The sequence below is a fragment of the Symphodus melops genome (assembly GCF_947650265.1).
Source record: "Symphodus melops genome assembly, chromosome: 8".
Classification (NCBI taxonomy): Eukaryota; Metazoa; Chordata; class Actinopteri; order Labriformes; family Labridae; genus Symphodus; species Symphodus melops.
The window spans coordinates 17,207,312-17,233,571 of NC_136698.1; the positions used below are offsets into that span (position 1 = coordinate 17,207,312).

At 42.7% G+C, this 26,260-nt stretch overlaps 2 protein-coding genes across 4 annotated transcripts in view; one reads left to right on the plus strand and one right to left on the minus strand.

Moving 5' to 3' along the window:
* The window catches only part of tle2a (TLE family member 2, transcriptional corepressor a), a 40,036-nt gene extending 27,763 nt beyond the window's left edge, over window positions 1–12,273 (plus strand). The window contains exons 5-20 of one of the 3 annotated variants that reach the window (XM_079349886.1): window positions 1,157–1,219; window positions 1,564–1,668; window positions 2,174–2,387; window positions 2,788–2,804; window positions 4,166–4,261; window positions 4,779–4,823; window positions 5,666–5,827; window positions 7,001–7,124; window positions 7,784–7,983; window positions 8,285–8,364; window positions 8,754–9,003; window positions 9,223–9,470; window positions 9,645–9,792; window positions 9,915–10,065; window positions 10,287–10,363; window positions 10,923–12,273. In XM_079349886.1, coding sequence (XP_079206012.1) covers window positions 1,157–1,219; window positions 1,564–1,668; window positions 2,174–2,387; window positions 2,788–2,804; window positions 4,166–4,261; window positions 4,779–4,823; window positions 5,666–5,827; window positions 7,001–7,124; window positions 7,784–7,983; window positions 8,285–8,364; window positions 8,754–9,003; window positions 9,223–9,470; window positions 9,645–9,792; window positions 9,915–10,065; window positions 10,287–10,363; window positions 10,923–11,030 — 2,088 coding nt within the window. In that variant the 3' untranslated portion in view covers window positions 11,031–12,273. The remainder of the gene's footprint in view (window positions 1–1,156; window positions 1,220–1,563; window positions 1,669–2,173; window positions 2,388–2,787; window positions 2,805–4,165; window positions 4,262–4,778; window positions 4,824–5,665; window positions 5,828–7,000; window positions 7,125–7,783; window positions 7,984–8,284; window positions 8,365–8,753; window positions 9,004–9,222; window positions 9,471–9,644; window positions 9,793–9,914; window positions 10,066–10,286; window positions 10,364–10,922) is intronic. The other 2 variants (XM_079349887.1, XM_079349888.1) reach the window with 2 other exon arrangements.
* Window positions 12,274–13,167: 894 nt separating this feature from the next.
* Window positions 13,168–26,260, minus strand: part of tle2b (TLE family member 2, transcriptional corepressor b) — a 68,376-nt gene continuing 55,283 nt past the window's right edge. The window contains exons 10-19 of the mRNA XM_079349896.1: window positions 23,551–23,786; window positions 22,981–23,131; window positions 22,136–22,305; window positions 21,715–21,791; window positions 20,647–20,896; window positions 20,247–20,494; window positions 19,640–19,787; window positions 18,694–18,844; window positions 18,484–18,560; window positions 13,168–16,083 (exon numbers count right to left, since the gene is read on the minus strand). Coding sequence (XP_079206022.1) covers window positions 15,976–16,083; window positions 18,484–18,560; window positions 18,694–18,844; window positions 19,640–19,787; window positions 20,247–20,494; window positions 20,647–20,896; window positions 21,715–21,791; window positions 22,136–22,305; window positions 22,981–23,131; window positions 23,551–23,786 — 1,616 coding nt within the window. The 3' untranslated portion in view covers window positions 13,168–15,975. The remainder of the gene's footprint in view (window positions 16,084–18,483; window positions 18,561–18,693; window positions 18,845–19,639; window positions 19,788–20,246; window positions 20,495–20,646; window positions 20,897–21,714; window positions 21,792–22,135; window positions 22,306–22,980; window positions 23,132–23,550; window positions 23,787–26,260) is intronic.

Here is a 26,260-nt window from a genome sequence, read left to right on the forward strand (position 1 = left end):
ACACACACACACACACACACACACACATGCGTTTCCACATACACACAACAGAGTCTAGCTGTCAACAAGACAAACAGCCTGCGGTCATAATGATGTTGTCATGATCTCTGCATGCATATCATTATTTGCCTTAACAGCCTTGTTGGGCCTGCCGCTGTGTGTGTGTGTGTGTGTGTGTGTGTGTGTGTGTGTGTGTGTGTGTGTGTGTGTGTGTGTGTGTGTGTGTGTGTGTGTGTGTGTGTGTGTGTGTGTGTGTGTGTGTGTGTGTGTGTGTGTGTGTGTGTGTGTGTACATTAGATTTCACATGACAGGAGAGATTGCATCACTGATAACTGCATTAATACATGGATGGAAAAAGCAATACATAAAAGAAAGATGGAGAGAGAGTTAATGATGAAGAGGAAGAGATGGAGGGAGGAAGAGTTTGCTCTCGGCAGTGTAGCAGAGCAGATCGAGACAGACACGCACCCACAGCAAGAATCCCTGACCCCCAGCAGGAAACACACATACACACTGAAGCATGCAAAATGCAAACACACACACACACACACACAGACATGTGAGGAGACATCAGAAACAGATACACACACACGTTACATACACACAGTAAGAATAGAATGGGAACGAGCTTCTCTTCCTCATCTGACACACACACACACACACACACACACACACACACACACACACACACACACACACACACACACACACACACACACACACACACACACACACACTCACACTCACACTCTGTGTGGGTGGCTGAGGCCACAGCAGATGCTGTCCATGAATATTTTAGCCAAACTCCCTGGCAGAGTTTCCATTTGCATGGACCAAGTGTAAGCAGCTGAAATATTTACCTCTCTCTCTCTCTGTGTGTGTGTGTGTGTGTGTGTGTGTGTGTGTGTGTGTGTGTGTGTGTGTGTGTGTGTGTGTGTGTGTGTGTGTGTGTGTGTGTGTGTGTGTGTGTGTGTGTGTGTGTGTGTGTGTGTGTGTGTGTGTGTGTGTGTGTGTGTGTGTGTGTGTGTGTGTGTGTGTGTGTGTGTGTGTGTGTGTGTGTAACCTTTGAGTCTGTGTTTTATTTTTGTTCCAACTCAATCTTGGCTGTGTGCTTTTTTTTTTTTTCATCAAACCAACAGTATCTTTTCTTTTCCAGACAGAGATTGCCAAGCGACTGAACGTGATCTGTGCTCAGCTCATCCCATTCCTGTCGCAAGAGGTGACACACTCGCACACACACACACACTGCTAATACATGCTGACCCTGCTCTCTGCTGTCTGACAGCAGTACACACAGACGGCGTGCACATGCATCCATACAACGGGCAATAACTCACACTCACACATTTATAGCTGCAGATGGACAGAACATCAAAGCTCAACTCGATTGCCAAATGTTTGCATGTTGCTCAGAGAGAAAAAAGTCAATATTACCAAAATGCTGTTTGGAGGAGAATTAATAAACATTATATTCATGCTCCGGTTACACCTACATAATCGTCAGAGGATGATGACGTTTGCATTATTAATGTATTTAACTCTGATTCTTGTTTCGTTCCACAGCACCAACAACAAGTGGTCCAGGCTATGGAGCGCGCCAAACAGGTGACCATGGGGGAGCTTAATGCTTCGATAGGGGTACGTGGGCTCCCCCCTCTGCCTCATAGCGTGTGTACCTTATCCTCCCATGTATTTATTTATATTCCCTCCTTTTCTTTTCCTTAAACTGAGGCAAACATTTATAGGCCCACTGTAAAATAAAATAAATAAATTCAACTATTAAATTAGGACTATTTAAGATCACTTATTTAAAATGTACTTCCATGAAGAACTGGTTTCAGCTGGTACCTGAACAGACAACAGGCCCCATCAGTTGTCATTTTCCAAATGTGCACATTTCAAATCTTATTCAGGTGTTTATATTTTTCAGTTTGAGTTATTTTCACTTTACTTCCTTTCATGCTGATTTGGCTGTAGAGCTTCCCCTCCTAAAGAGCCACTGCCCCTGACCCTAGCATTTCTCTTCTCGTGCATGTAGCACCTTCCTCATTTCCTCCACTTGATCACTTCCTGTTGAGCCACGTCCGAAGGTGCTCATAGGTCACCCAGATCTCTCTTTGTTCTGTCTCCCTCCTCTTGTTCCGTTTCTTCTCCCTATCCTCCCTCTCCACAGCAACAGCTTCAGGCCCAGCACCTCTCCCAGCATGCCCAGGGTTTGCCAATTGGACCACACCCATCTGGACTGCCCCACCCCGGCCTGGCGCTTGGTGGAGGATCCGGTCTGCTGGCCCTGTCGGGGGCTCTGGGGGCCCAGCTGGCTGCCAAGGATGAGCGAGCTCACCTAGAGGCAGCAGCCGCCGCCGCCGCTGCTGCAGAGCTCCACAGAGGTACAGGGACACTTTAAGTCATTGGTGTTTACTTACCCCAGTTAGTCTGGGTTTCTCAAAGAGCGTGAAGCCGCAGACGTGTTTAGACCTGGAACTAAAGTTGGATTTCTCTCTCAGAGATAAAAGCTGTCTGAGTGATGTAGGAGTAATATAAACACTGAGGCCTGGCTCGATGGATCCTGATGATTGGCTTTACTTTGGGTGGTTGGCAGGGAATGGAAGTTCTGTTGATATTAAAACTCCTCTGGGATATTTTTCCAATGAGTCAACGGCTGCAGAGTGATGTGAAGTGATGGTGGATAATCTGGCATTAATCTGTGTGTGTGTGTGTCCTTATCTTCCCTTGCTCTCATGTGATCTGGTACCTGGATTGGTTTTATCCTTCTGCTGGAATGAGCAGACCGTGAAGCTGGACCAGTGAGTAGAGTTTACCTCACACTTATCACTCACATCAAGTACACTCACACATATAGATGAGTTCAGCAGTGTCTGATATTGAAGCCCAACAATGTTGAGCTTGAATATCCCCAAAACAAAAGAACAGAAATATTTCTTTCTTTGTTTTTTAAAAATATTGTTTTCATTATTGGACACGTTAATATGCAGTATCATTCATTAATGAGAGCAGTTAGAATCAGAAGAAAGTTCAGTACTTGCACATGTTAAACATTATTGAAATAATTTTCCTTAGAAGAATTTCTCCGATGTGACAACAATTATTAGAACATTTAGCTGCCCTTAAGTAGAGTGCGCCATTAAACCTGAATATTTATTCAGGTAAAACTGTCCAATCCAATCCTCTATTTGTTAAGCACTTTAAAACAACCACAGTGCTGTATAGAAGAATAAATATAATACATAACAGCTCACGAGAAAAAAAAAAAAACTACATAAGAAATATAAAAATAAGACTTTCTTAATTATCTACATGTGTTTTATGATCTTGCCGACATGACGTTTTCCTTTTAATGAGCGTCTCATTTGATGGTTCTGTCCAGTAAACTGATGTAATGATTGTCATTTTAAAAATGATAAACAGAAAACCAGTTGCCCTTAGAATAATGAAAGGACTATTTTTAAAGTGAATATATTTTGAGTAGCATAGTTACTCATAAGCAACAAGTTTAAGAAAAGAAACTGTCTTATCTTTCAAATACAATGTCCTTTCTTCTTCTTTGGCCCGTCATACTTTTGGATCCGTGATCACACAGTTTGTCACCTTTAAGTATTTTGTCTGGTTTAATTTTGACATGAATGTATAAAAACAGTTTTTTTAGACCTAGGATTGAGGTCGCTGTTGCTGGACACTGTAAGACAGCACATTAAAGCTCAGCACTATATCACTGCTCCTATTAAATCAGGTCAGTACTGGTTAAAAAAAATCCTCAGTGCCAAAGTATACGCGGGCAGCAGGCATAAAGAAATCTTAAAGAATTCACTTTCGTCCTCTCACTCCTTGAGCGAGCCAGTCGATCGATTCCATCTGATATTCTCTCACATTCATCTCGGAAGCTTATGAGGCAGACATGATTTATGCAGTTCCTCTCACCTCATTATCACCCTCTTTCCTCCCTCTCTCTCTCTCTCTCTCTCTCTCTCTCTCTCTCTCTCTCTCTCTCTCTCTTCTACACTCCTCTCATCCCCTTCCTTTCTCCTCCTCCTCTTTATGCATACCTCCCCTTGTCTCTTTGCCTCACTCCCTTACTCCCTTTTTTTTCTCATCTCAACCCAACCCCTGTCTCGCCCCTCTGCTCTCCTCCTGTCTCTCTTCCCTGCAGAGCTCTCTGTCCAACGGGGATAAGGGCCGCTCGGCAGACTACCTCAGCAACGGCAAGAAGAGGAAAGCTGATGAGAAGGAGTTCATGACAGACTATGTGAGGCACTTTCATAAAATAGTTGAATGTTTGAGTAACTGGAGGAAAGTTTCACCGAAACTCTGTGCAGATCTCTCACAGACCAGTGGTGTCTGTACTGTGGACTCTCTCCATTTGAATTAATGTAGAAGCAGATAAAAGAAAGTACGGGATACATTTCATATCATAACTTTGAACTCAAAGACGGGCAGTTATGAAAACAGCGGTGCCTTTAAAGGTATTCAACTCTCAAAGTTAAAGATCTTAAATTAATTACATTAGTATCGTCAATCAGATAACCCAGCTCGGGTCATAAAAGATACAGAAAAGTCATTAAATTTACTCTTTAAAGAATGAAAATGAATGCTCTTGTAGAAGTTTTTTTTTTTTTTTTTAATATAAAACTTTAAAAATCTGTTCTGTTGCACAAGCCTCTGTTTGTGTGTGATTGTCTGTGTGTTGTATATTTCTACATGTAATCTCCATACATCAGACACCCGAGCAGGAAGATCTAACCTCACTCTCTCCCCTCTCACAGGGCAGCGATGCAGATAAGAGTGATGATAATTTGGTGGTGGATGAGGTTAGTAGTCAGCCTGCCGGCCTCTGTCGGCAGCTTCTCACTGCTTTCATCTGCATACATCATGTAAACACACCCAGCAGGACCATCTGAATAATGATGATAAAAACAATAATAACCCCACAGCCCTGCTCTGCCTCTGCCTGCCCTTATTTCACAACATTCGCAGCCCTAAAGTGCAGAAGCAAACTCACACTTGACTGCACTTTTATTGTAAACATAGTGTGATCCTGTAGGTGTGGTGGTCGAGGTTTCATTAATAGTGTGAATAAATGCAGGCAAGTAGACAATGAAAGATTGACCAATGGTAAATACTGAGTATGCGTGACCTCTTTTTATTACTCTCGTGATCATCTCCTTTCACTTTCAAATGTCTCCTCTGTGGGTCAATATAGAGTTATCTTCGAGAATCAACACACAAGTGTCCATTGTGCGCTGGATAATAAGAACCAAAGGTCAATCCAGCTCCTGAATTCTTACACAATGTTCACTGCAGTTTGCTTTGAATTGATGAAGCATTGTCTGTCTTACAAAGATGCGTCTCTTACAGACACTTATTATCAGGTTCCCATTCATTTACTGACAGCGATCCTTATGACTGAATCATCCCTCGTGTTCATGATGGCCTTGAATATGAATCCAACGTCCTCTGAATCAAAACACACTGGCTGACTGATACTTTTCATCGAGCATGGTTGAACAAGCACTGAAAGAGTTCCATAATGAAATAAAAAAAGAAAAACAGACCAACTTGATTGATGCTTAGGTTTTCTCTGAAATGTAGAAGAAGTGTTCCCTTTTATTATCTGCCTTGCCTCTTAACATTTTCTGTGTTTTGAATTCAGGACCCGTCGTCCCCTCGCAGCGTGCAGTCCTACTCTTCCAGGGAGAACGGCCTTGACAAGATGCCCCCGTCTCGAAAGGAAGGCCCACCACAGGCCAGCCCCACCTCCCTGGCCTCCTCCAGCAGCGCCACCTCACCATCTCGTGGCAAAGAGCCCCCTCAGGTAGAAGCACAAATCTGTTTGGAGACACGCATTTGATCTGATCCCACATGTAAATATTGAACAACATCTGTAACTTTTTTGATGTTCGTGTTCACATCCATACGGAAGAGACAGTTTAGGAGATCAGTGGTTCCATTCTGTCAGCACACACTGTACGCTGCTTTTTATAGGTCAAAAGTTTCTCCCTGACTTATTCTGTTATAAATTCAACATCCCACACGTTCAGTCTGAACTCACTGCTTTCTGTCGCTCCTTCCTTTTATTTTCCATTTCTTACTCTAGCACTTTAGTGTTATGAAATAGCATGTATTTTTATTCCATAATTTAATCATGGACAACTTTTATTTCCCTCATGAAATCTTTGATCTTAACTGCAAACAATTAAATAATGAATAGAAACTTAGCATTTAGTGTTTTGTAATAAAACTCGTCACATTAATAAAACATTCCTTCTTACCTGAGAGTTTAACCTGACAACTGTCACCACACCCATCACTTTACAGCCTCAGCTTTCAGTGTAATTGCAGCCTGCCCTCAAATCATGTTCATTAAAAACTAAGAGATGAGGCCAATCATTTTCCTCTCTTTTCACTGATCTCCCCCCCCTCCCAGATAAAACTATTAAACTCTGTCTGATGTCACGTCTTTGTCTGATTAAAGTGTGAGGAACAACATTTCTGATGACAGTTCTGAACAATAAAATCTGATATATCTGTTTGTTGTAAATATTTAGTTTTCACTACTCATACATATTATGTAATAATGTATTCCTGTTTGGCTGGTTTAATTTATTTATTTGTGATAATGACATCCACTTTAGAACCACTCGGTGTTTCTAACTTGGCGTCCAGTGAGTAATCATTCTGAAGATGGTGATCTGGGCATGGCCCTGCCATCACATGCCCTTATATGGGCATCAAAAGTGTGTTTTTTTCTATGTTGATAAGGAAATGCACCAGCGTCCAGTTTATAAGGACGTGTCCTTCATCCGTTTAAGACTGCGGTGTGAAAAGTTTAAGAACACATCATGATATCTTCTAAAGGTTTTTCTCAGGAACTTTCCTCTGAACCTACTTAAGTAAAACCTTTAGAAGATAATGGTGAGTAAGGCAACATGTGTTTATGTAAGTTTTCAAACTAATTTCATTTTCGTTTTCTTCTTTGCTCGTGCAGAGGGAGAAGTCCAGCACTCCAGGTATGAAACCAGGGACCCCCATGTCTCAGGAGTCCAACACTCCTGGACCCAGCGGACCACCACAATTCAGACCTATCCCAGGCAAACCAGGCGTAGATCTCGGTAAGAGCACTCTGTGATCATACTCGTATTATAAGAACACAGATCTGTACTTTGAAGCCATGAAGCTTAACTGTATAATGGGAACAAACTGAAACAAAGCCCTCTCTACCTTAAACACTGCACACAGACTCCGATAAATATCTGAGTTTTGAGCCCTCATCAGCTTTGTTTTCTGTTGTCATTATCAACATGGATCTGCAGTAGTTGGTATGAGTGTCAGGCAGCTCCCCTCCATCCACCACCACCTGGAGCTCTGGGCTGAAATGTTCAGTAAATATTCAGTGGCCCTCACTTTTCAATCGGAGTGATTAGGAAAGGTGACTGCTGTGACTGTGAGCTGATTCCGAATGAGCCATCCTCTCTTTAACTCTTCCTCGCCTTTTTATTATTTCTCACACGACGCTCTCGCTCTGCTTCTCTAACACTATTATGCATGCATTAGGACACGCTCATAGATACAGATACATCACACAGAGAGGGGATGTCCAGGATATGTATGTGATCTCTCACTCACACACACACACACACACACACACACACACACACACACACACACACACACACACACACACACACACACACACACACACACACACACACACACACACACACACACACACACACACACACGTGTCATCCTTCAACCTTTCATCCTCCAGCTCTGGGACTGAGAAACCCCCTGGCGGTCCAGGGAGCGTACCCCCCAGGTGCCTTTGGGCTGCCTCCCCCAGGAGTGAACGGGGACCTGCCTGGGGCAGCAGGTTATGGTGCTGGCCTTCACTTGGTTTCCCCCCAGATGAACGGAGCTGCAGCAGCAGCGGCGGCGGCAGCTGCGGCAGGTTACGGACGATCCCCCGTGGTGAGCAAGACACTGCAGTGTTACTGTCATATATAATATATTTGACCGACCCATAAAGCCTGCAGAGAGGGCAGACTTACACACTGTTGAAAAGTGTTTCTTATTATATGATCTTACTCTGATCTTTATTAACTACTCTCTCTGCATTAACATGTTTAGATCAGTACTCTCCTCTCCTCTCCTTGTCCTTCTCCCTCTCCTCTCCTTTCCTACCCTACCCTTCTCCCTCCCCTCTCCTCTCCTCTCCTCTCCTCTCAGTTGAGGTGTTGTTTTTACATGAGTGCTTTACCTTGTCTTTCAGGTGGGTTATGAATCCCCCCACCCTCACATGAGGGTCCCTGGGCTTCCTGCCAGCCTTCAGTCAGCTGCCTCCGGAAAACCGTCAGTTCCCTTTCCTCTGCTATCACTCTGATCTTCACCTGTTCCCTTGTAACATACCTCAAATTTCAATACACCAGCAGCAGTAAAGATGAACAAAGATAGATGGTGGAGAGAAAAATCCTTTTGAAAACTCAAGAATGTGTTTGGTCCAAATGTACGAATGTACAGGAGTGCCATTACTGAAAGGCTTTTTGTGTTAATGCCATTCTTTAAACACACATGTTTATGCATAATTATCATTTTAAGTCTTTTCTATTTTGCTTTCGCAGACGAACATAGTCAGCCTGACATCATTGATATTTGCAGAGCACCTTAAACCTCTCTCCCTTCCTGATATTTACTTTCTGTTTAAACCTTTTATTCATCCATTTCTTTGGCCTTCTCTGCAGCGCCTACTCGTTCCACGTGAGTGCAGATGGACAGATGCAGCCGGTGCCCTTTCCTCCTGACGCCCTGCTGGGCCCCGGAATCCCTCGCCACGCCCGTCAGATCCACACCCTGAACCACGGAGAGGTGGTGTGCGCCGTCACCATCAGCACCTCGACGCGTCACGTCTACACCGGAGGTAAAGGCTGCGTCAAGGTGTGGGACATCAGCCAGCCGGGAACCAAGAGCCCCATGGCCCAGCTGGACTGTCTGGTGAGACCTGATAAATGTTTGAGCCCTCCTGTCTAAAGTTTGTTAAGAAATGCTCTTATTATCCTGAATATGAAACACTCTTTGAATGATGAATCACCCACGTTGTTGTCCCAAAGCCAAATCCTACATTTGCTGTTGTAGTAGCATGATTAACTTTAACTACAACAGGTACTGTTTCGTCTAAATGTTAATGTGTTGCTTTTTATCTCATCCAATCAGAACAGGGATAACTACATCCGCTCCTGCAAACTGCTGTCCGATGGACGGACATTAATTGTTGGTGGGGAGGCCAGCACCTTGTCAATCTGGGATTTGGCCACGCCCACTCCTCGCATAAAGGCGGAGCTGACATCATCTGCCCCCGCCTGCTACGCTCTAGCTATCTCCCCCGACAACAAGGTGTGCTTCTCCTGCTGCAGTGACGGCAACATCGTCGTCTGGGACCTTCACAACCAGACTCTGGTCAGGTAAGAGGAGAGAGCTTAATTTTATTATAAGACAAACAATATCACTGTTTTAGAAATGAAATGAAACCTTTAATGTCCTTCAAGTATTCTGTGTTGGTGTGGGCTTTGACATTAAGGTAAAAGACACTTGTGGGTTTTACGCGTGTATGAGAGCTGTGCGTCTCCTCCCTGCAGGCAGTTTCAGGGCCACACAGACGGAGCGAGCTGCATCGACATCTCCAACGACGGCACCAAACTGTGGACGGGAGGGCTGGACAACACGGTGCGCTGCTGGGACCTGCGAGAGGGACGCCAGCTTCAGCAGCACGACTTCACCTCACAGGTAACGGAACACAAATTTGCCGAAAAGTTGCTGGGGATAATTTCTGTTTTTTTCAGCTCTCCCTTTTTTCCCCCCCTCTTCCCTTCATCTTTCTGACTCCTCTCCTCCCTCTCTGTCCGCAGATCTTCTCTCTGGGTTACTGTCCGACGGGAGAGTGGTTGGCTGTGGGAATGGAGAGCAGTAACGTGGAAGTGCTGCACGTCTCCAAACCTGACAAGTACCAGCTGCACCTCCATGAAAGCTGTGTTCTGTCACTTAAATTTGCTTACTGTGGTACGTATGCACACACACACACACACACACACACACACACACACACACACACACACACACACACACACACACGCTCGTATATGCTGACTAGGGAAGCAGAACAAATCTTTTGCAGTTTCTCTTCCATCCTTTACAAATGCAGCGCTCTCTCTCAGGCTCCTCCATGTCTCACCTCCCCTGAGTCGTTATCTGACGATGGCTGTGTGTGTTTCTTCCTGTAGGTAAATGGTTTGTGAGCACAGGCAAAGATAACCTCCTGAATGCATGGCGGACACCCTATGGATCCAGCATATTCCAGGTAGGCTGTAACACCCTGAGTTTTATGTATTGACATTGCTACACTATTTTAGGTCCTGAAACCCCATTTAAAGGAGCCTTTTTAGCTCCTGCTTCAGAGTAGGTGCTCTCCCAGCACTGGGGATGTAAAGATTAATCGTGAGCCAGTTAAAAATCGATTCAAAGGTGTCAATCAGTACTCTGAAACATGAATCACATTAATATCGTGATGCATCAGCAGCTGTAGAGCAGAGGAGGTTGTAATAAGCAACTGACATGATGCAGCATTTAATCAACAGCACTATGAGAAGCTTCAATCACCATGGCAGGGTGAGCCACTTCCTTTGGTGTGGAGTTCTCAGTGAACCTAGTAGGTCGTTCCTCTTTAAAAAGTTCCCAGAACTTTTTGTCCTGAAAATGTGTTATGTTGTTTTGGGGGTTTATTTATTGTACGTGTAAATCTGTTTACATCTGGACAATATATATGGCTTTCCACTTGAACGTGTGTTAATGTTAAAACAAACATGTCCTTTGCTGATTGTTTGTAGCTAACCTGTCTCCCTCTCTGCCTTCTTGTTTAGTCAAAGGAGTCTTCATCGGTCCTCAGCTGTGATATCTCCCCTGATGATCAGTTCATTGTCACCGGCTCTGGTGACAAGAAGGCCACCGTCTATGAAGTCATCTACTGATCTCTGAACGACACAAACAAAACAAACTAATAAGAAGCGGCGGGGCGGAGACTCCCCACCTGCACCTATGACTGTACAGTGGCATCGAGAAAACACGAGAGAATCGAATCCTACTTTGTTGTTTTGTTTAAGTTTGTGAAAGAAATGAGAGAGAAAGAGGAGCAAGGAGGGCACAAAGTCACATCTCTGGAAAAAGAAACTCTGAACTTTGTTTTTAATGATCTGAGAATGCTGGTTAGTCTATAGCTGGGCAATTGCGGATTCCTCCAAAGAAATTTTGTTTTTGTTCCTTTTTTTTTTTGACAAAATAAAACCTCTGTAGTGAACATGAAATTAGCAAAAATACCCATATTTTTTTAGTCTTCGAATTTTTTTTTGTTTTTGCAAAAAGTTGGACTGCATCGAGTGGAAAAAGACCAGATGTGGGACAAAGGAAGTGAGCACAGGATCGAGGCAGAGCTGGAAACATTAAGTGGAAATCTACGCTCAATATTCTGTGCTGTGTAAAAGTCCCAGCCTGTGTTAGCCTGGCCTTGTTTGGCCTGGTGCGGTCCAGCTCAGGCTCCGGCACATGGCTGCTCCTCTGGTCAGCAGATGTGCGGCAGATGTCAGGGCGGTGTGATGTGCTGTGAAGTTCCAGCTCCTTCTTTTCCTCTTGGTTAAATTTCAGCAGCGACATGATTGTATCATCTCCAATTCATACAGAACAGGGCTTACTTTTCTCCAAAGTGTCCTAACAGTTTTTCTTTGTTCCTTTCTTTATTTTGTTTGTCTTTGAAATTAACAAAGCTGGACGTATTCTGAAGATGCTTTTGGAGAAACCAAACTGGACCATAATAACCATAACCCAAAGGACGGAACACTGAACTCAGTCCAAACAGCTCTCACCAGGTTTTCTCTGGGCGTGGCCTCATCATCATCATCCTTAACACTCTGCATTAAAGGTGTTTTTCTTTTGTATTTGTTAGGGCACATATGGGCAGACAAGTTTTTTTTCACAGCTGCATCATGAACCTTGAACCTTGCTATATATGGACATGTAAATAAAGTTCTCTAAAGGCAACAAAGATGTTTTTTGGACGTGGATTTTCTTTGGTAGTGTGGAGCGGGTGTTATCAGCTGTGTATCATTTGTGTTTATCCCTGAAAACACTGTTGCTGAAGGACTAATGCGGGTTTGAAGGGTAAGAATGAGGCTCTTAACTCTGATGTCTTTAAACTGAAAATAAAAATTAAAAGAAGCATTTGTGTGAATATTTTGCCTTTGGAGGTCGCACATAAACCATCTGCAAACTATTTACGCAAGCAATGAAAGTGAGTGTGCTTCTCTCCTGTCTCCTGCGATGCACTTTTCTTTCACTAAGCACATTTAACTACCTGTTCACGTCTAACAAAAGTTATGTGACTTAAATCCACGGCGCTCCTTTGTGACTGAAGGTTTCAGTAAATAAACAGATCACTGTTTTTTTCTTTATAAAGCTGAGCTGGGAGTTTGGTGAGGGAAAAAAAGGTCGTTTGGGCTGAGGAATGATTATTTTAGCAACATTTTTGGTGACAACGTTGGTAGTTGTGACTGCTTTGACATAAAGCTTTAACTAGGTATTGAACCTGAACAAGTTGAGTATTTATCCGTCTAGACAAGAGTGTCAATTTATCAGTTTCAGATGTAAGTAAATAATACTTTAAACTCTTTTTTTTGGAGTAGGATTGAAACCATGGTTTTGACCTCTTAGAAATGAAATGCACTGCTCTTTGTATTGCTGATCACAGAACAGGAGAGCACTTGAGCTACTTTGTTTTTAACCAGCGTGAACAGCAGACTAAAGATAAAAAACACTTGGTATTAAGGATAAATACCTTATACCAATGTTTCAGTTGAATCTCCTTCAAAAAGAATCGATGGAGCAGTTTTTTTTTTATTTATGCCATAAACTAAAATCTGAGCTGCTAGCCTTTGAAGATATTTTGAAAGTCCTAGTTAGTCCCAACATGTCAGCATCTTTTTTTTTCTACACATGGAAATCATTTTAAATGAGCTCCACAATCTCTGCTCTATTCATGGGCACCACCATCTAAAGTTACCAGTTTACTTTGTTCCTACAGAATTTAAATCACGGTGAAAAAAACACAACAGCAAGTTGAAAGGATGAACACAAGTTTGGTTTATTTTTCACACATAGTATTTCTTGTACAGCACATCAGAAACGCATCAGGAGGGTGAAAGACACAGTGCATTATAAAAAAAAAAATCCTTGGCTATTTAAAGGAGAAACTAAACATGGAGTTGTAAAATGAAAAAACAAACAAAAACTTTTTATACAGTTGGAACAGAGAAAGCACAGGCAGGGTGAGACACATTACTGACAGTAAAAGAAGAGTATCAAATACAATGTCCCAAATATTCACGCTATACCAACAACTGCAGAGCCATTATACAGCATTGTTCTGTAGTAGTAGTATACAAGCTTGTTTATGGGAATATTATTTAGGTGTGCCAGTTTCCGTTAGGGAAATACTGTACAGATGATCCCTGACTTTCGGCTAGTACAGTAGAAGAAGTTCCTCATTATTTTCTATTCTGCACATGAGCTGCCGCCAGAGACATGGCAAAGTCTGCCTTGAAGTTCATACAATGGAACTTAATTGCATGCTAATGTAAAAGTAATTGCTCTGTAAAAATGTGGCTGTTAAACCAATCACTGTACTTGCAAAAGTGGAGCTTTAGTGCAACATCCATGCAGTTAGACGTGGGATGTCTTAGTTAGTTTTAATCTGCATCGTTGTGTCCCAGCTGATTCCTGCTGTACACAAACTAACGGAAACGTAGAGAAGTTAAAGTGTGGGGACTGAAACAGACTATAGTACATTCACTATCACTTTAGGAGAAATGGGGAATAAAACAAAAACAACAAGCAGAAGAGAGAGGAGAATTCCTCCCCAACAGATTGTATAATTTTTTTAAATTTTTTTTTTTACATGGGGCCACTGATGTTTGTCCTCTGCTTATCACCATCACCAAGGATAAAAAATACACTGTTAAGATAAAAAAAAAACATGGAAGAACTGAAAGAAATGTCCTGCCTGTGATAAGTTTGATTTGTGTCTGTATGTGTTCTGCTGTATTTGCTCCTCGCAGTCATAGGCAACCTCAGTACATAAACACATCATTAGATAAGACAATCAGTCAATATTCATGAAAAAAAAAACAACACAGAAATATATGGGTAATCAAAGAAAAGCCTGTAATGTGCCCTTTTAATCTACATATGGGTGATGCATATTGTGTAGTTGCAGAGAGCTGTGAAATATGCAAATTCGGATAATATACAAGGAGGATTGGAAAGTAAGAACCATGTTTAAAAGAACAGATATGCTGTTAGCTATCTTGCAGACTCTTGCAGTTGTAAAGTTTGAAGCCACTGTCACATCTTTATAGTTCACATTAAGCTACAGCCACCTGACCGCTAGCATTGGATAGCATGCCTGAAAACAGAACCATGCTAGCTGTTTCTCCCTGTTTTCAGTCTTGCTAAGCTAGGTTAGCAGCCAGCTAGTAAGAGCTTCATTTTTACAACCCCAAGATGTGGAAGTGGTTGTAATCAGGGTTCTTTTCCATGTCAGCACAAATGTGCATAAACATACTTCCTAAATCTTCATATGGTTCTTTTAAGGTGTTTGGCATCTCAATTAGTAGCTTAGCAAAAATAAGCCAGAGTTCTTGACCACATACGCAGGCAGGCAGACGTTGAAGATAATGATTCTGATAAACATGTAATGTCATTTGGTTTGTAAATCAAAACAGTTTCTTAAACCCGACAGGACTGGGATTAGATGCTGCTTATTTGGCTGCTGATGATAGTAAAATTGCCTGGTGTTAATTTTGTTGTCTGCCATACTGTAAAGTTGGCGTGCTGCTTCTTCATCTAGCTGACAGCACCTTTAATGAGAGTGAGAACAGCGCTTGGTGTCAGGAGAACAATCCAGAGGAATTAGAGGGAACAGCTAGGCTGATGTTCTGTGTTTGTGTCTGCGGGGCCCTGGGAGAATCCCATTGACTCGGCTGCTCATTAGACGCTGCCTTTGTCAGACCAAAATAAAATAGATATTAAACAGTGAGACGGGGAGCGCTGCCATGAATGTTTAATTGGGTGCTCTGTGTTGCGTGTGTGTGTTTCTGTTCCAACGTTTACCTCAAGGGGCTGGATCCGAGTGTGTTTGTGTGTACTTTAGTCCAATGACGTGCACCTCCTGTGTATGTGTGAGCAGGTCTATGTTTCATGTTGGTGTGTGGGGATATCTGACGCGTCATCGTTCCCCAGCTCCTGACACCTCTCTGTGGGGAGAGCGAGCTGCGGCGTCAGCCTCATTAAGGCTTCCACTGTCTGGCTAATGAATCGATTGTGTGGTATCAGTGCTCCTGGCTGGCGCTCCCACAGTGCCGCTCCTCGCCTCCTCTGGGGGCCTTCCTTCCACTGAGCTCTTAATCAGGAAACAGCCCTAATTACCCGGCCTCCCCCTCCTCTTCCTCCCTGTCATTTCTCTTCCTTCTCGCTTTCTCTCCTCCTCTTTTGCTTTCTGACTTTATCTTTATGCTCCACCGCCCTTTCCCTTTGTCCTTCTTATCATGCTGCTTCCTCTCTCTGTGCTATCATGCTTCATCCTTGAGCTAAATAGACAAAGGGGGGGAGGCATTTATGAGCTTCAACAGTAGCTTATATCACAGCAAAAAAAAAGATGGAGATGGGGTGATTTGTGAGGTTTGGGATTAGGAGGATGGAGACAGTCATGCTGCTGTTGCTGATGTGATGAGGATCAGGGTTGGTTTTCAGGGCATCTGGTTAACTGCTTCTCCTTTCTCTTTCCCCTCGTCCTTCTCATTAATGTAACAAAAAAAAAAAAAAACCCTAAACACTCCGTCCTGTCCCCTGCCATCTTGTCTCTGCCCCTCAGTACACCACCTCATACACCGTGGCCTTCTTGTCCCCGGAGCCTGTCACTATGTACTTGTCATCCGGGGAGACGTCGCAGCTCAGCACAGACGAGGACTCCTTGGACTATGAGCCGGAAATAGACACAGACACAAAGAGAGAGAGAGAGAGAGATAAGTGTAAATCGATGTGTGGAGACAGATGGAGAGAAACAAACCTTAAAAGAAAGATGTTAGAAAAATGACTCATCCCTAAATACTCAATCATACAAGACATATTTGCATTTCAAAACAGTAGGCAATTATATCCAAACAGACGACAGCACCGCTCCAGGATGCTGACTCATTCGTCTGCTCTGTCTCTCTCTTTCTATACAGCCTCATTAGCTGCAGGTTTAAGCATCACTAGCTGCACACGCCTGACTGTCTGTATGAACCAGCAAAATAACCCTCCTTCTCTCTTTGTGTGTAAGGCAGACCTGGGCACCTGGCTTTTGATGATCTAAAGCCCCCCCCCCTCCTCCTCCTTCCACTGCTCCATCGTCATTCATCTTCCTTCGCTGCCTACCCACATTTTGTCCCACCTCTTATTTCCCCTACATCCTCTTAGGCTCCCCAATTCTCATGTCGACCCCTCCTCCTCCTCTCTTCACTCAGCAGAGCTGTCAATCAACAAGCAACCGGTGAGAGGCCATTTCACAGAGGAATCCTCATACTATGCCAGACAGCAGGTTGGGAGTGTGTTTGATTTTTTTTTTTCTTTGTTACCTGTTTTCATATTATTTCTACTTCTGAAATAACAGTCAAAGGGCTGCACATCTGTCTCTGTCTTGGTTAGTGAACTTGAAAACAAAAGCAAGTGTGTAAAATTCGATATGCTGTCTCATGAATAGTACTTTTATATAGACTTAATCAACTTTTTCCTTTTACCTAAGCAACCCCAAGTAAAATCTAAAATAAGCATCAGGAAGGCATCACACTAGCACACAAAAGAATCTCTGCAATCAGCAATTTAAAAAAAGAGACGTTTCCTTTTCTCTAAGCAGACGTTGTTTCTTGGTTTTTTTTAACTACTCAGAATCTTCATCTTCATCAACATGAAGCTAAAGAAACACAGATGTGTGGTACATCTGTACATACATGGTTTGGACTGTTAATATCTGATCGACTTACACATTACTTAAAACCAATAAAAGTCGATAAAAGGTCTGAAACAATTAGTTGAAGCCTTGTTGATATTATAAAACAAGTCCAAAAGGAACATATATTCAATTTCTCTCTCCTGTAACACAAAACAAACCTTCAACCTTTGATCATTTCGACTACGACCATATTCAAACTATAAAATAGCAGAAGTGATACATTTTAATTCCTACATATTACCTTCTAACCTCACATGATAAACGCAAAGAACCAGTTATACTTAACAACCCTGACCTTTGTAAATAAAAATAAAAAAATCACAACCTTCAGTTTTATGTGGCACAAAAAAACTAAACGGTAACGTGATAATTATTGTAAAAGTTCATTTGTATTCAATCATATTTAAGAAAGAAAGAAAGAAAGAAAGAAAGAAAGAAAGAAAGAAAGAAAGAAAGAAAGAAAGAAAGAAAGGACAGTGATAAACCAGAGGACAGGAACAGGTTAGAGGTACAGATAGATCAGAAGAGGAAGATAAAAATAAATACAGAGAGAGAGAGAGAAAGGATCACAATAAACAAAGAGACAAGGAGAGATAGAAAGAGAAAGAAAATGGAAAAAGAAGAGAGAGAAACTGGAAAGGACAGTAATAAACCAGAGGGGAGGACTAGGAGGGGAAAAAGAGAGAGAGAAAAGGAGAGAGAGAGAGAGAGAGAGAGAGAGAGAGAGAGAGAGAGAGAGAGAGCAGCTCTGTGTATCAGAGACAGGAGGGAGCTGTTTGGCAGGAAAAACATTTGGCATTTGGATTTAAAAAAAAAAAAAAAAAAGCAGATAGCCAGCAGTCTCCTTTCAGCCCACTGGGAGAGACAGGAGTCGCCAACTGTAGCTTATAGGAAAAATGACAAACACACACACACAAAACAGTCAGCTCAAAGGTACCATCATCTCCCCTCGCTAGATTCATTCACACCCAGATGAACTGGCTCAGCGAAAAATATTGCAACCCTGCATATTCATTTTACAACATCAAGCTCAAAAGGACGTTTGAATAAGATTGAACTATTACATTTGTTGTGTGTTGAGTGTGAGTGAGTGTGTGTGTGTGTGTGTGTGTGTGTGTGTGTGTGTGTGTGTGTGCGTGTGTGTGACAGCCTGCACTGTCTGATAAAAGTCTGCAAGTCACTCTGGATCATCGTACCAGAAATGTCTCAAAAAAAAGTAATTTGTTTACTCTCTCTCCCTCGGAATCCCCTCATTTTTGTCTTTCTTCTACCTCCAGGCGTCGTACATGTGTGTTTGAGTGTGTGTGTGTGTGTGTGTGTGTGTGTGTGTGTCTGCTACACACATAGAACATAAACATCCTCAGAGGTTTGCACTCATGTCTCACCTGGAAAATACTGGCTCCGTACGGTGTCCTCCATGCATTCAAAAGATTGTCTTTTCCTGTACTCACGAACCACTTGCCTAAAGCAACACAGACCACACACAGAGTATCAAAGGTTCAAAAAAAGAAAAGAAAAAAGAAAATGGGCCATCACGTTGAAAGCAATGACAACATTTCATTGTAATTAAAGTTGTTATGTTAAGGTGTCCATACCACAGTAAGCAAATTTAAGTGACAGAACACAGCTTTCATGGAGGTGCAGCTGGTACTTGTCAGGTTTGGAGACGTGCAGCACTTCCACGTTACTGCTCTCCATTCCCACAGCCAACCACTCTCCCGTCGGACAGTAACCCAGAGAGAAGATCTGCGGACAGAGAGGGAGGAGAGGAGTCAGAAGAAAAGGAAGAAAGTGAAATGGGGCAGAGAAGAGAGGATACAGAAATGAAAACAAAAAGAAGGGTTGGGGAGGATGTGAGCGGATGAAGGAGGAAGGATGAGACGATTGATGGATGAAAAAGAACAATTGTAGGAAGACGGACGAATGAGCAGGAGTGAAGGAGTGACGGATATTAAGGGGAGAAAAAGATGTTGAGTGGCATTAGAAAAAAACAAAAATAGGGTTAAAGGAAAAAGGACAGAGTGGAAGGATGTAACAGAGTTGGAACATGGAGGGAATTAATAAATGGGGAAAGAGAGAGAGAAAAAAGAGTGACAGGAGGTGGCAGACCGAGAGATACGACGAGGGAGAGAGAAAGTCATTACATGGTGGATCGAAACTCATCTGACAACAGTGGTCAACTCTGTAGCTCTGTTATGGCAGTGAAGAGTGAATAACAGACTCAGTGTGTTTGTGTGAGTGTGTGAGGGGATGTTGGTTGAATTCTGTCTGTTCATGATTATTTCCAGAGCATAGTGGTGTAAAAACCTGCAAGCCAGGGTCGAGTGATTTGTTAGTTGATTTGTGATTTCAACTCTGTACGTATGTTGAATATATCTCATATATATATATATATATATATATATATGAGATATATATATACCACCCTGTTAGTTTACAAAAGTTTTTAGAAAAACTTTACTGGAAATTTTAAGATTTTTTTTTTCCTAGGTGGATGTGTGTGTGTTGTCTAAATCTCAGCGAAGGTTTGTGTTCTGTTACCTGTGAGGTGAAGTCGTGCTGCTGAAGCTGGCGTCCCTCTCGCAGGTCCCAGCAGCGCACCGTGTTGTCCAGCCCTCCCGTCCACAGTTTGGTGCCGTCGTTGGAGATGTCGATGCAGCTCGCTCCGTCTGTGTGGCCCTGAAACTGCCTGCAGGGAGGAGACGCACACCGACAGTTACAGATGCATACGCATAGTCTGCAGTCATGCATCCTGTGTGTTCATCCGATATACTTGAATCCATCTCTCCCTGTAGCACCTACTGCCCTACCCCACGCATACTTGAAAGTTTCTACCCTCCTTGTTCAATCTCTCTTATTTACACAACCTCCCCTCCCTGTCTTCCACATTCCTTCTTCTCTTACCTTAGTAGATTTATCGTGTCGCATCCAAATCCCTGAAGGCTCTTTTTATTTAACTATAGGGTTAGGTAAGAAAGCCCCAGACGGCAACGATTATTCCTCCCCATTTTCATCTCAGATATTTAATTTCCCTTTTCTCTTCTCTCCAGACGAAGTTCCTCAAATGTTTCTGTGTCATTCAGCTTTGCTCCCTTCACTAAAATCTATTTTTGAAAGCAAAACTTTGTTCTCCTTTCTCTCCTCTTACCTGACCAGAGTCTGGTTGTGAAGGTCCCAGACGACGATGTTGCCGTCACTGCAGCAGGAGAAGCACACCTTGTTGTCGGGGGAGATAGCTAGAGCGTAGCAGGCGGGGGCAGATGATGTCAGCTCCGCCTTGATGCGAGGAGTGGGCGTGGCCAAATCCCAGATTGACAAGGTGCTGGCCTCCCCACCAACAATTAATGTCCGTCCATCTGGGAGGATTTTACAGGAGCGGATGTAGTTATCCCTGTTCTGATTGAACAAAAAAAAAAATCATAAAAGTATTTAAAACATATGTGATGGGGAATTATACTGCACCTACACACATTTGCTTGGAATGATCATCGATGTTTCTATTGTCAACACTTTTGTATGTCTGTAACACGACTTGTCTGATGTCTCACCAGACAGTCCAGCTGGGCCATGGGGCTCTTGGTTCCCGGCTGGCTGATGTCCCACACCTTGACGCAGCCTTTACCTCCGGTGTAGACGTGACGCGTCGAGGTGCTGATGGTGACGGCGCACACCACCTCTCCGTGGTTTAGACTGTGGATCTGACGGGCGTGGCGAGGGATTCCGGGGCCCAGCAGGGCGTCAGGAGGAAAGGGCACCGGCTGCATCTGTCCATCTGCACTCACGTGGAACGAGTAGGCGCTGCAGAGAAAACAGAGCAAAGAGAAGAGAAAACAATCAAAACAGAACATAAGAGCTGAAAAGGAGAGTAAAGGATTTGAGACATGGGCCTATGACAGGGAAAAACAAGACAAAATCAATCAATCACTGAGCTAGTGGAAGCAGAGAGCTATACATGCATAATGCGCCACCAGAAAGTATGCAAGTTGTGAAGTTTGACCATAATGGCTTTGTAACTCCCACTAATATTTGTCTAAATTCAGCAATGACTTGGCCCACAGTAGCTGTGGGAGGGAGTGTATAATGGCAGATTGTATTACAGGGCAGAGTCAGTGTGGCATTGCTAATGGTCGATCAATACTGGAGCAGTTGGAAGCTAAGGCTGTTTTATGATTTCAAATTAGCACCGCAAGAATGAATTGCTGCTCTGCAACAAATGATAAAAACAGGACAATCTCTCTATCAGCAACCCAGAGTGGACTGTGTGAAAACGTGCTTGACATTCAACAGTGTTGGAAATAAACAGGGCTGTCAGCTGTTATACAGGGTCAATGTTGGACTATGAAAAGCCTTGTGTGGATAAAAAAAAAACGAGCAGCTAGGGGGAAATGACTAAAAATGTGGATTCTGATTCAGTCGATCTATTTTCAGCTCAAGTATTGAGCTTGTTTATCCAGCTCAGCTTTCGCATACTACTTTTCAAACTCACTTTTTTGCAAACAACACAGTTCACCGGCCGGTGTAATGAGAGAGCTTTCTCAAAGAATCTTAATTATGTGAATTGTATTTGAAGAAAAAGGCTTTAAATGTGTTGACTTTTGACAGAAAAACAAACTCACGGCTTGCCACCCGAGGAACCAGGCAGAGAGGAAGAAAGCCCTGGAGCTCTCAGGTGAGACCGAGAGTCATACGCCACCTGGTGGGGACAAGAGAGTAGAGATACAGCTTGACAAGAACTAACTTGTAAACTTAAATATGGAACAAACTATTTCCGGATATTCATTAAAGCGTTTGAAAAGTCTGGCCTAATTTAGTTAGTATTTATAGTATAGTCACAACAGAAATGTGAAATGTTCTGAGTTAGCAGTTTGTGATCAAGATTACTTAAAGCTATTCAAGTTACAAACTTATAACTAATAATAGTACTGCAGTACTCATTTATCAGTTTTCTCTCAGGGCTCAGACAGTCTTAGGGGTGAGAGCTGAGGTTAGACCATAAATCAAACTCTGACAGAAAAGAATAAAATGGACTTCACTCACCATGGGGCTTCGGGAGTACGCGTTTGCTGCTGCGCTCATCTGTGGGGAGAGTGTCAGAGCGCCTCCAAAGCCTCCTGGGCTGGCCAGCTCCCCATTCAGTCCTGCGTGGGACACCACGCCAAAGTGAGCCGGGTATGAACCGGGGGGCACAGACATGGGACTGCGGAGAGCTGGGGAAGGAGGGATTGAAGGATGGATGTAAAGAGGGGGAAACAATGCATGTGCACAACAAGCACACACACACTCACAAAGGGGATGAGAAGATCGAAAACCTTTTTTTTCTTGAATTTCACTTTTTTCTTTTTTTAACATGAACTCAGTGTAAGACAATGGCTGGTCTCTGCGGGCTGTAGAGGAGCAGAACAGTTGATCGGCCTTGATCATGAGCACAGTGACTTCAGTAAGAGTAAGGGGGATCATACTTTTGTTTCATTGTAGTTTTACAAACTTAAGGACACATTTTGTAAGTTTCATTTGACATCAGTTATTTCAAAGAATACAACTATGAGGAAATGGAAAACAAAGGGACAAGAGGTATAAGGACATAAATGGCAAGTGGCATCCAAATCATGAGGACAGTTTTATAGAGGTAAAGTTTTTGTTCAGCATGAAGTACATTTTAAGGAATGATTGATGACATTTTTTACCATCAGTTTACTTCCCAATCAATTTTTTTTCTACATTACCGTTCTGGCATTTATTTGACACTTTCTGAGTTGATGGTTACAATCAAACAAGATGATTATAAATATATGTAGCAGATTAAAGCTGTTACAGCTTGTATTATCAGAGCTTTTCCACCCAAGTTACCATATCAAATCTTTTCTTAGTTTAATGATCCTCACCAAGTGGGTCTGCACTCGATGCTGCTTTGCTGACCAGACGTAGGCAGGAGGTGCTGGGTCCAGGGGCTCCTGGTGCTCCTGGGGTGAGGGCGTCGCGGTGGGATGGGGATGGAGTGCCAGACTTGGACAAAGGAGACTGAGACTTATCCATCTGTGAAGATGTCAATCAAGACGTACAATCAGTATAAATCACGGCTGATAGAACTGAAACTACTCTTGATGGACACTTTTTGAGCAGCCTCAGTGAAAAGGGGCGTTCTGGCATAGCTCTTAAAACTGTGTTTAATACTCATCCACGAAGCCTCTAAAAGTAGAGCTATAAGACAAGGATAAGTTACTGAACAATATTTGTGGGATACAAGAGTTTAAATAGTCTTATTCCAAAAGCTAAATCCCACAAATAATAGTGAAACTTGTAATAGGAATGCACAACCTAAGGGAACAAAGAGAAAACGGCTGAGCTCTTCAGTCTCATTAAACAGGTTGAAATCTGCAGCAACATATAAGACTAAAAGGGAAATCAGTCAGCAGCATGCAGACGCTCCTGAACAATCTCTCCATCCATCTTACTTGTGTGGGATCCTTGGCCTTCCCTGGGGTGGGGCTGCGGGGGTTTGGTGTGGAGGGGGCCTCTCCTGTGTTTGAGGAGCCTGGGAGCTCTTTCCTCAGGGTAGGGGCCCGGTCCAAGCCGTTCCCTTGAGGGGAGTGAGGAGGGCTGCCCGCAGGAGAGTTAGGCTCCTGAGTGACGAAGATGAAAAAAAGTTGTGCCACAAGTACAAAGTGGAGGTTGTTTCTGTCCTCACAGTCTCAGCATGTGACATAATGTGGCTCCTTTTTTATTGAGTCCTCCTCCCCTCACTTCATCCCCCATTTTGCCTCCACGACATTCATGTTGAAGGGAGAGTAATCAACAGAAAGCACTGAAGCACTTTGGTGACTGGCAGAACTTTCCTAGATTATCTCAAAGGTACGTGACACTGCATGCCCAAACAAAAGCAGCGCCTCTATTTGTTTTAGCAAGAACAAGCCCTTCTGTCTTTTTCATTGCAATATGTTTGTGATCGTATCCATGGTGTTCAGATCCATGTATATTATTTTCTTTACTTTCTCTTTGATTTCTATTCCGGGAAAAGGACGCGTTTAAGCTTTAATTAGACTATGATATGTTTGAAGAGATTCAATATACTCTATATTTAAAAAAGTAAATATGACTGGTGAATATGAGTGATAGGATACATCATGACTTGTCGTGTCAAAAGTCTACATTTTGATTGGCTGAGCAGCTCAGAGCTCGGGATATCACAGGAAACAGCAGAGATTGTAACTGTGCTGCAGAAATGTGTGAATCTGCAGATTGAGCCAGAGCTGCCTCCCCCGAGAACAAAGTGCTGGAGTCAGCACTGTGCCATAGTGATCAGCACACACATTTAATTGCTTACATTTACGTACACACACACACACACACACACACACACACACACACACACACACACACACACACACACACACACACACACACACGCACACTGGATGTTCACAAATATGTACATGAAGAAAGGCAAACGCACAGACTTTGTGCATTGCCTTAAACAAGCATACAGAAGCATATAGATTTATACACACACGTCGGTCACATGAGAAATCCCCTCCTTTCTCTGTTATTACCCACATTTGTTGTTTTTTTTGTTCTTTCTGCTTTTGTACCAGCTTCTAAAGCACACAAGAGACCAGTTTTGCCTTTGTGTGAAATATCAAAATAGAGAGGGCTTAGATTAAACATATTTTGGTACACTGTGTGAAGTATTTAAAGAACTAAAAGTATTCCAGAGGCATTAGCAGCTTTGCATATATTAAAAGGAACCAGTTTGCAGTAATCATGAGGGGAGAAAATAGGGAGGTGAAGCGGGATGAAAGGAGGAGGAAAGAAAGAATAAAAGGACCAGAAACAAAGATGGAAAAGTGAAGCTTCAAAAAATTCATTGAGGAGGAAGATGAGAACATTTGTAGAACAACTGTGTGTGTGTGTGTGTGTGTGTGTGTGTGTGTGTGTGTGTGTGTGTGTGTGTGTGTGTGTGTGTGAACACAAACAGTGGTGGCTTATAATAGAAAATCGTCTTATTAACAAGGAAAGCTGCAGTGGAAAACTGAAGTAGCTCAAAACCTGCTGAGCTGTTTCACATTTCACGCACACAAATACAAAACACACACACCACAACATACACCGACAAACCAAGGCTGCTGTGAAACCTTTCATTGAAACAATGTCAAACAAGACAAATACAATGTTGTATATGTGATATTTTGAATGTGCCTGATTATTCTGGAAAGATCTTCATTTCAGTGATTTCTTTATTGTTAAAGAGAGTTCACTTTTTCAGTGTGAACATTCAATCGTGAATCGCTCCGTTATTTATAATGTATTACATTACATTATAAGTTTAGTTTAGTTAGGTTAGGTTTAGCACACATTTTTTTAACACTTAAACTTCTGCATGACATTTTAAAGACAAAGAGATTCATGTGAAAAATCACTTCTGAAAATCAATAAAATATCTGTTCAATTGAATATCACACACACACACACACACACACACACACACACACACACACACACACACACACACACACACACACACACACACACACACACACAGTTGTGCATTTTAAATCAAAGTATAGACAGCTGGACTGATAGGGTGTGAAGAGGATAAAGGCTGGTTCCAAGTAGTGGAAGCACATCTATAGTTGTTCCCACACTACATGAGTCCAGCGTTAGGACTGGTCGACTCATGCTTTATTCATGTGTGGGCTGTTACCCAGAGTCTAAGAGCTCCTGCTGGATAAAGACAGCTTGTAACTTGTGGCGTTGTAAGGAAATCGAAGATGTTTTTCTGCAGCAAGGATGTATAGCTCTTGCACAAGCACGTAGCTGTGTGTAGGGGAGAGTGGGCAGAGTTGGACATATAGGCTCTGTGATTGGGGAGTTTGATATTTTTCATAGCTGTGAAAATTCTGGTTCATAACGTTCATATTGAAGGTGGAGTTTTTTTGAAGCCATCAATAAAATATCCATCTGTCCATGAAAGACATTTTTTAGGAGACTGAATTGGAATCGAATGTAAAAAAGAAGAAACGAGTCGGTCATTAAGAATGACCTCACTAAATCTACAGAGGGAGCAGTTCCTCTTCCATGGAGCCCATGGTTCTGGAAATGCACATCTGAAAGCTATGTCCAACTGTTAGCCTGCTCATTAAACAAAAAGGTTTATTTCAAACCTGT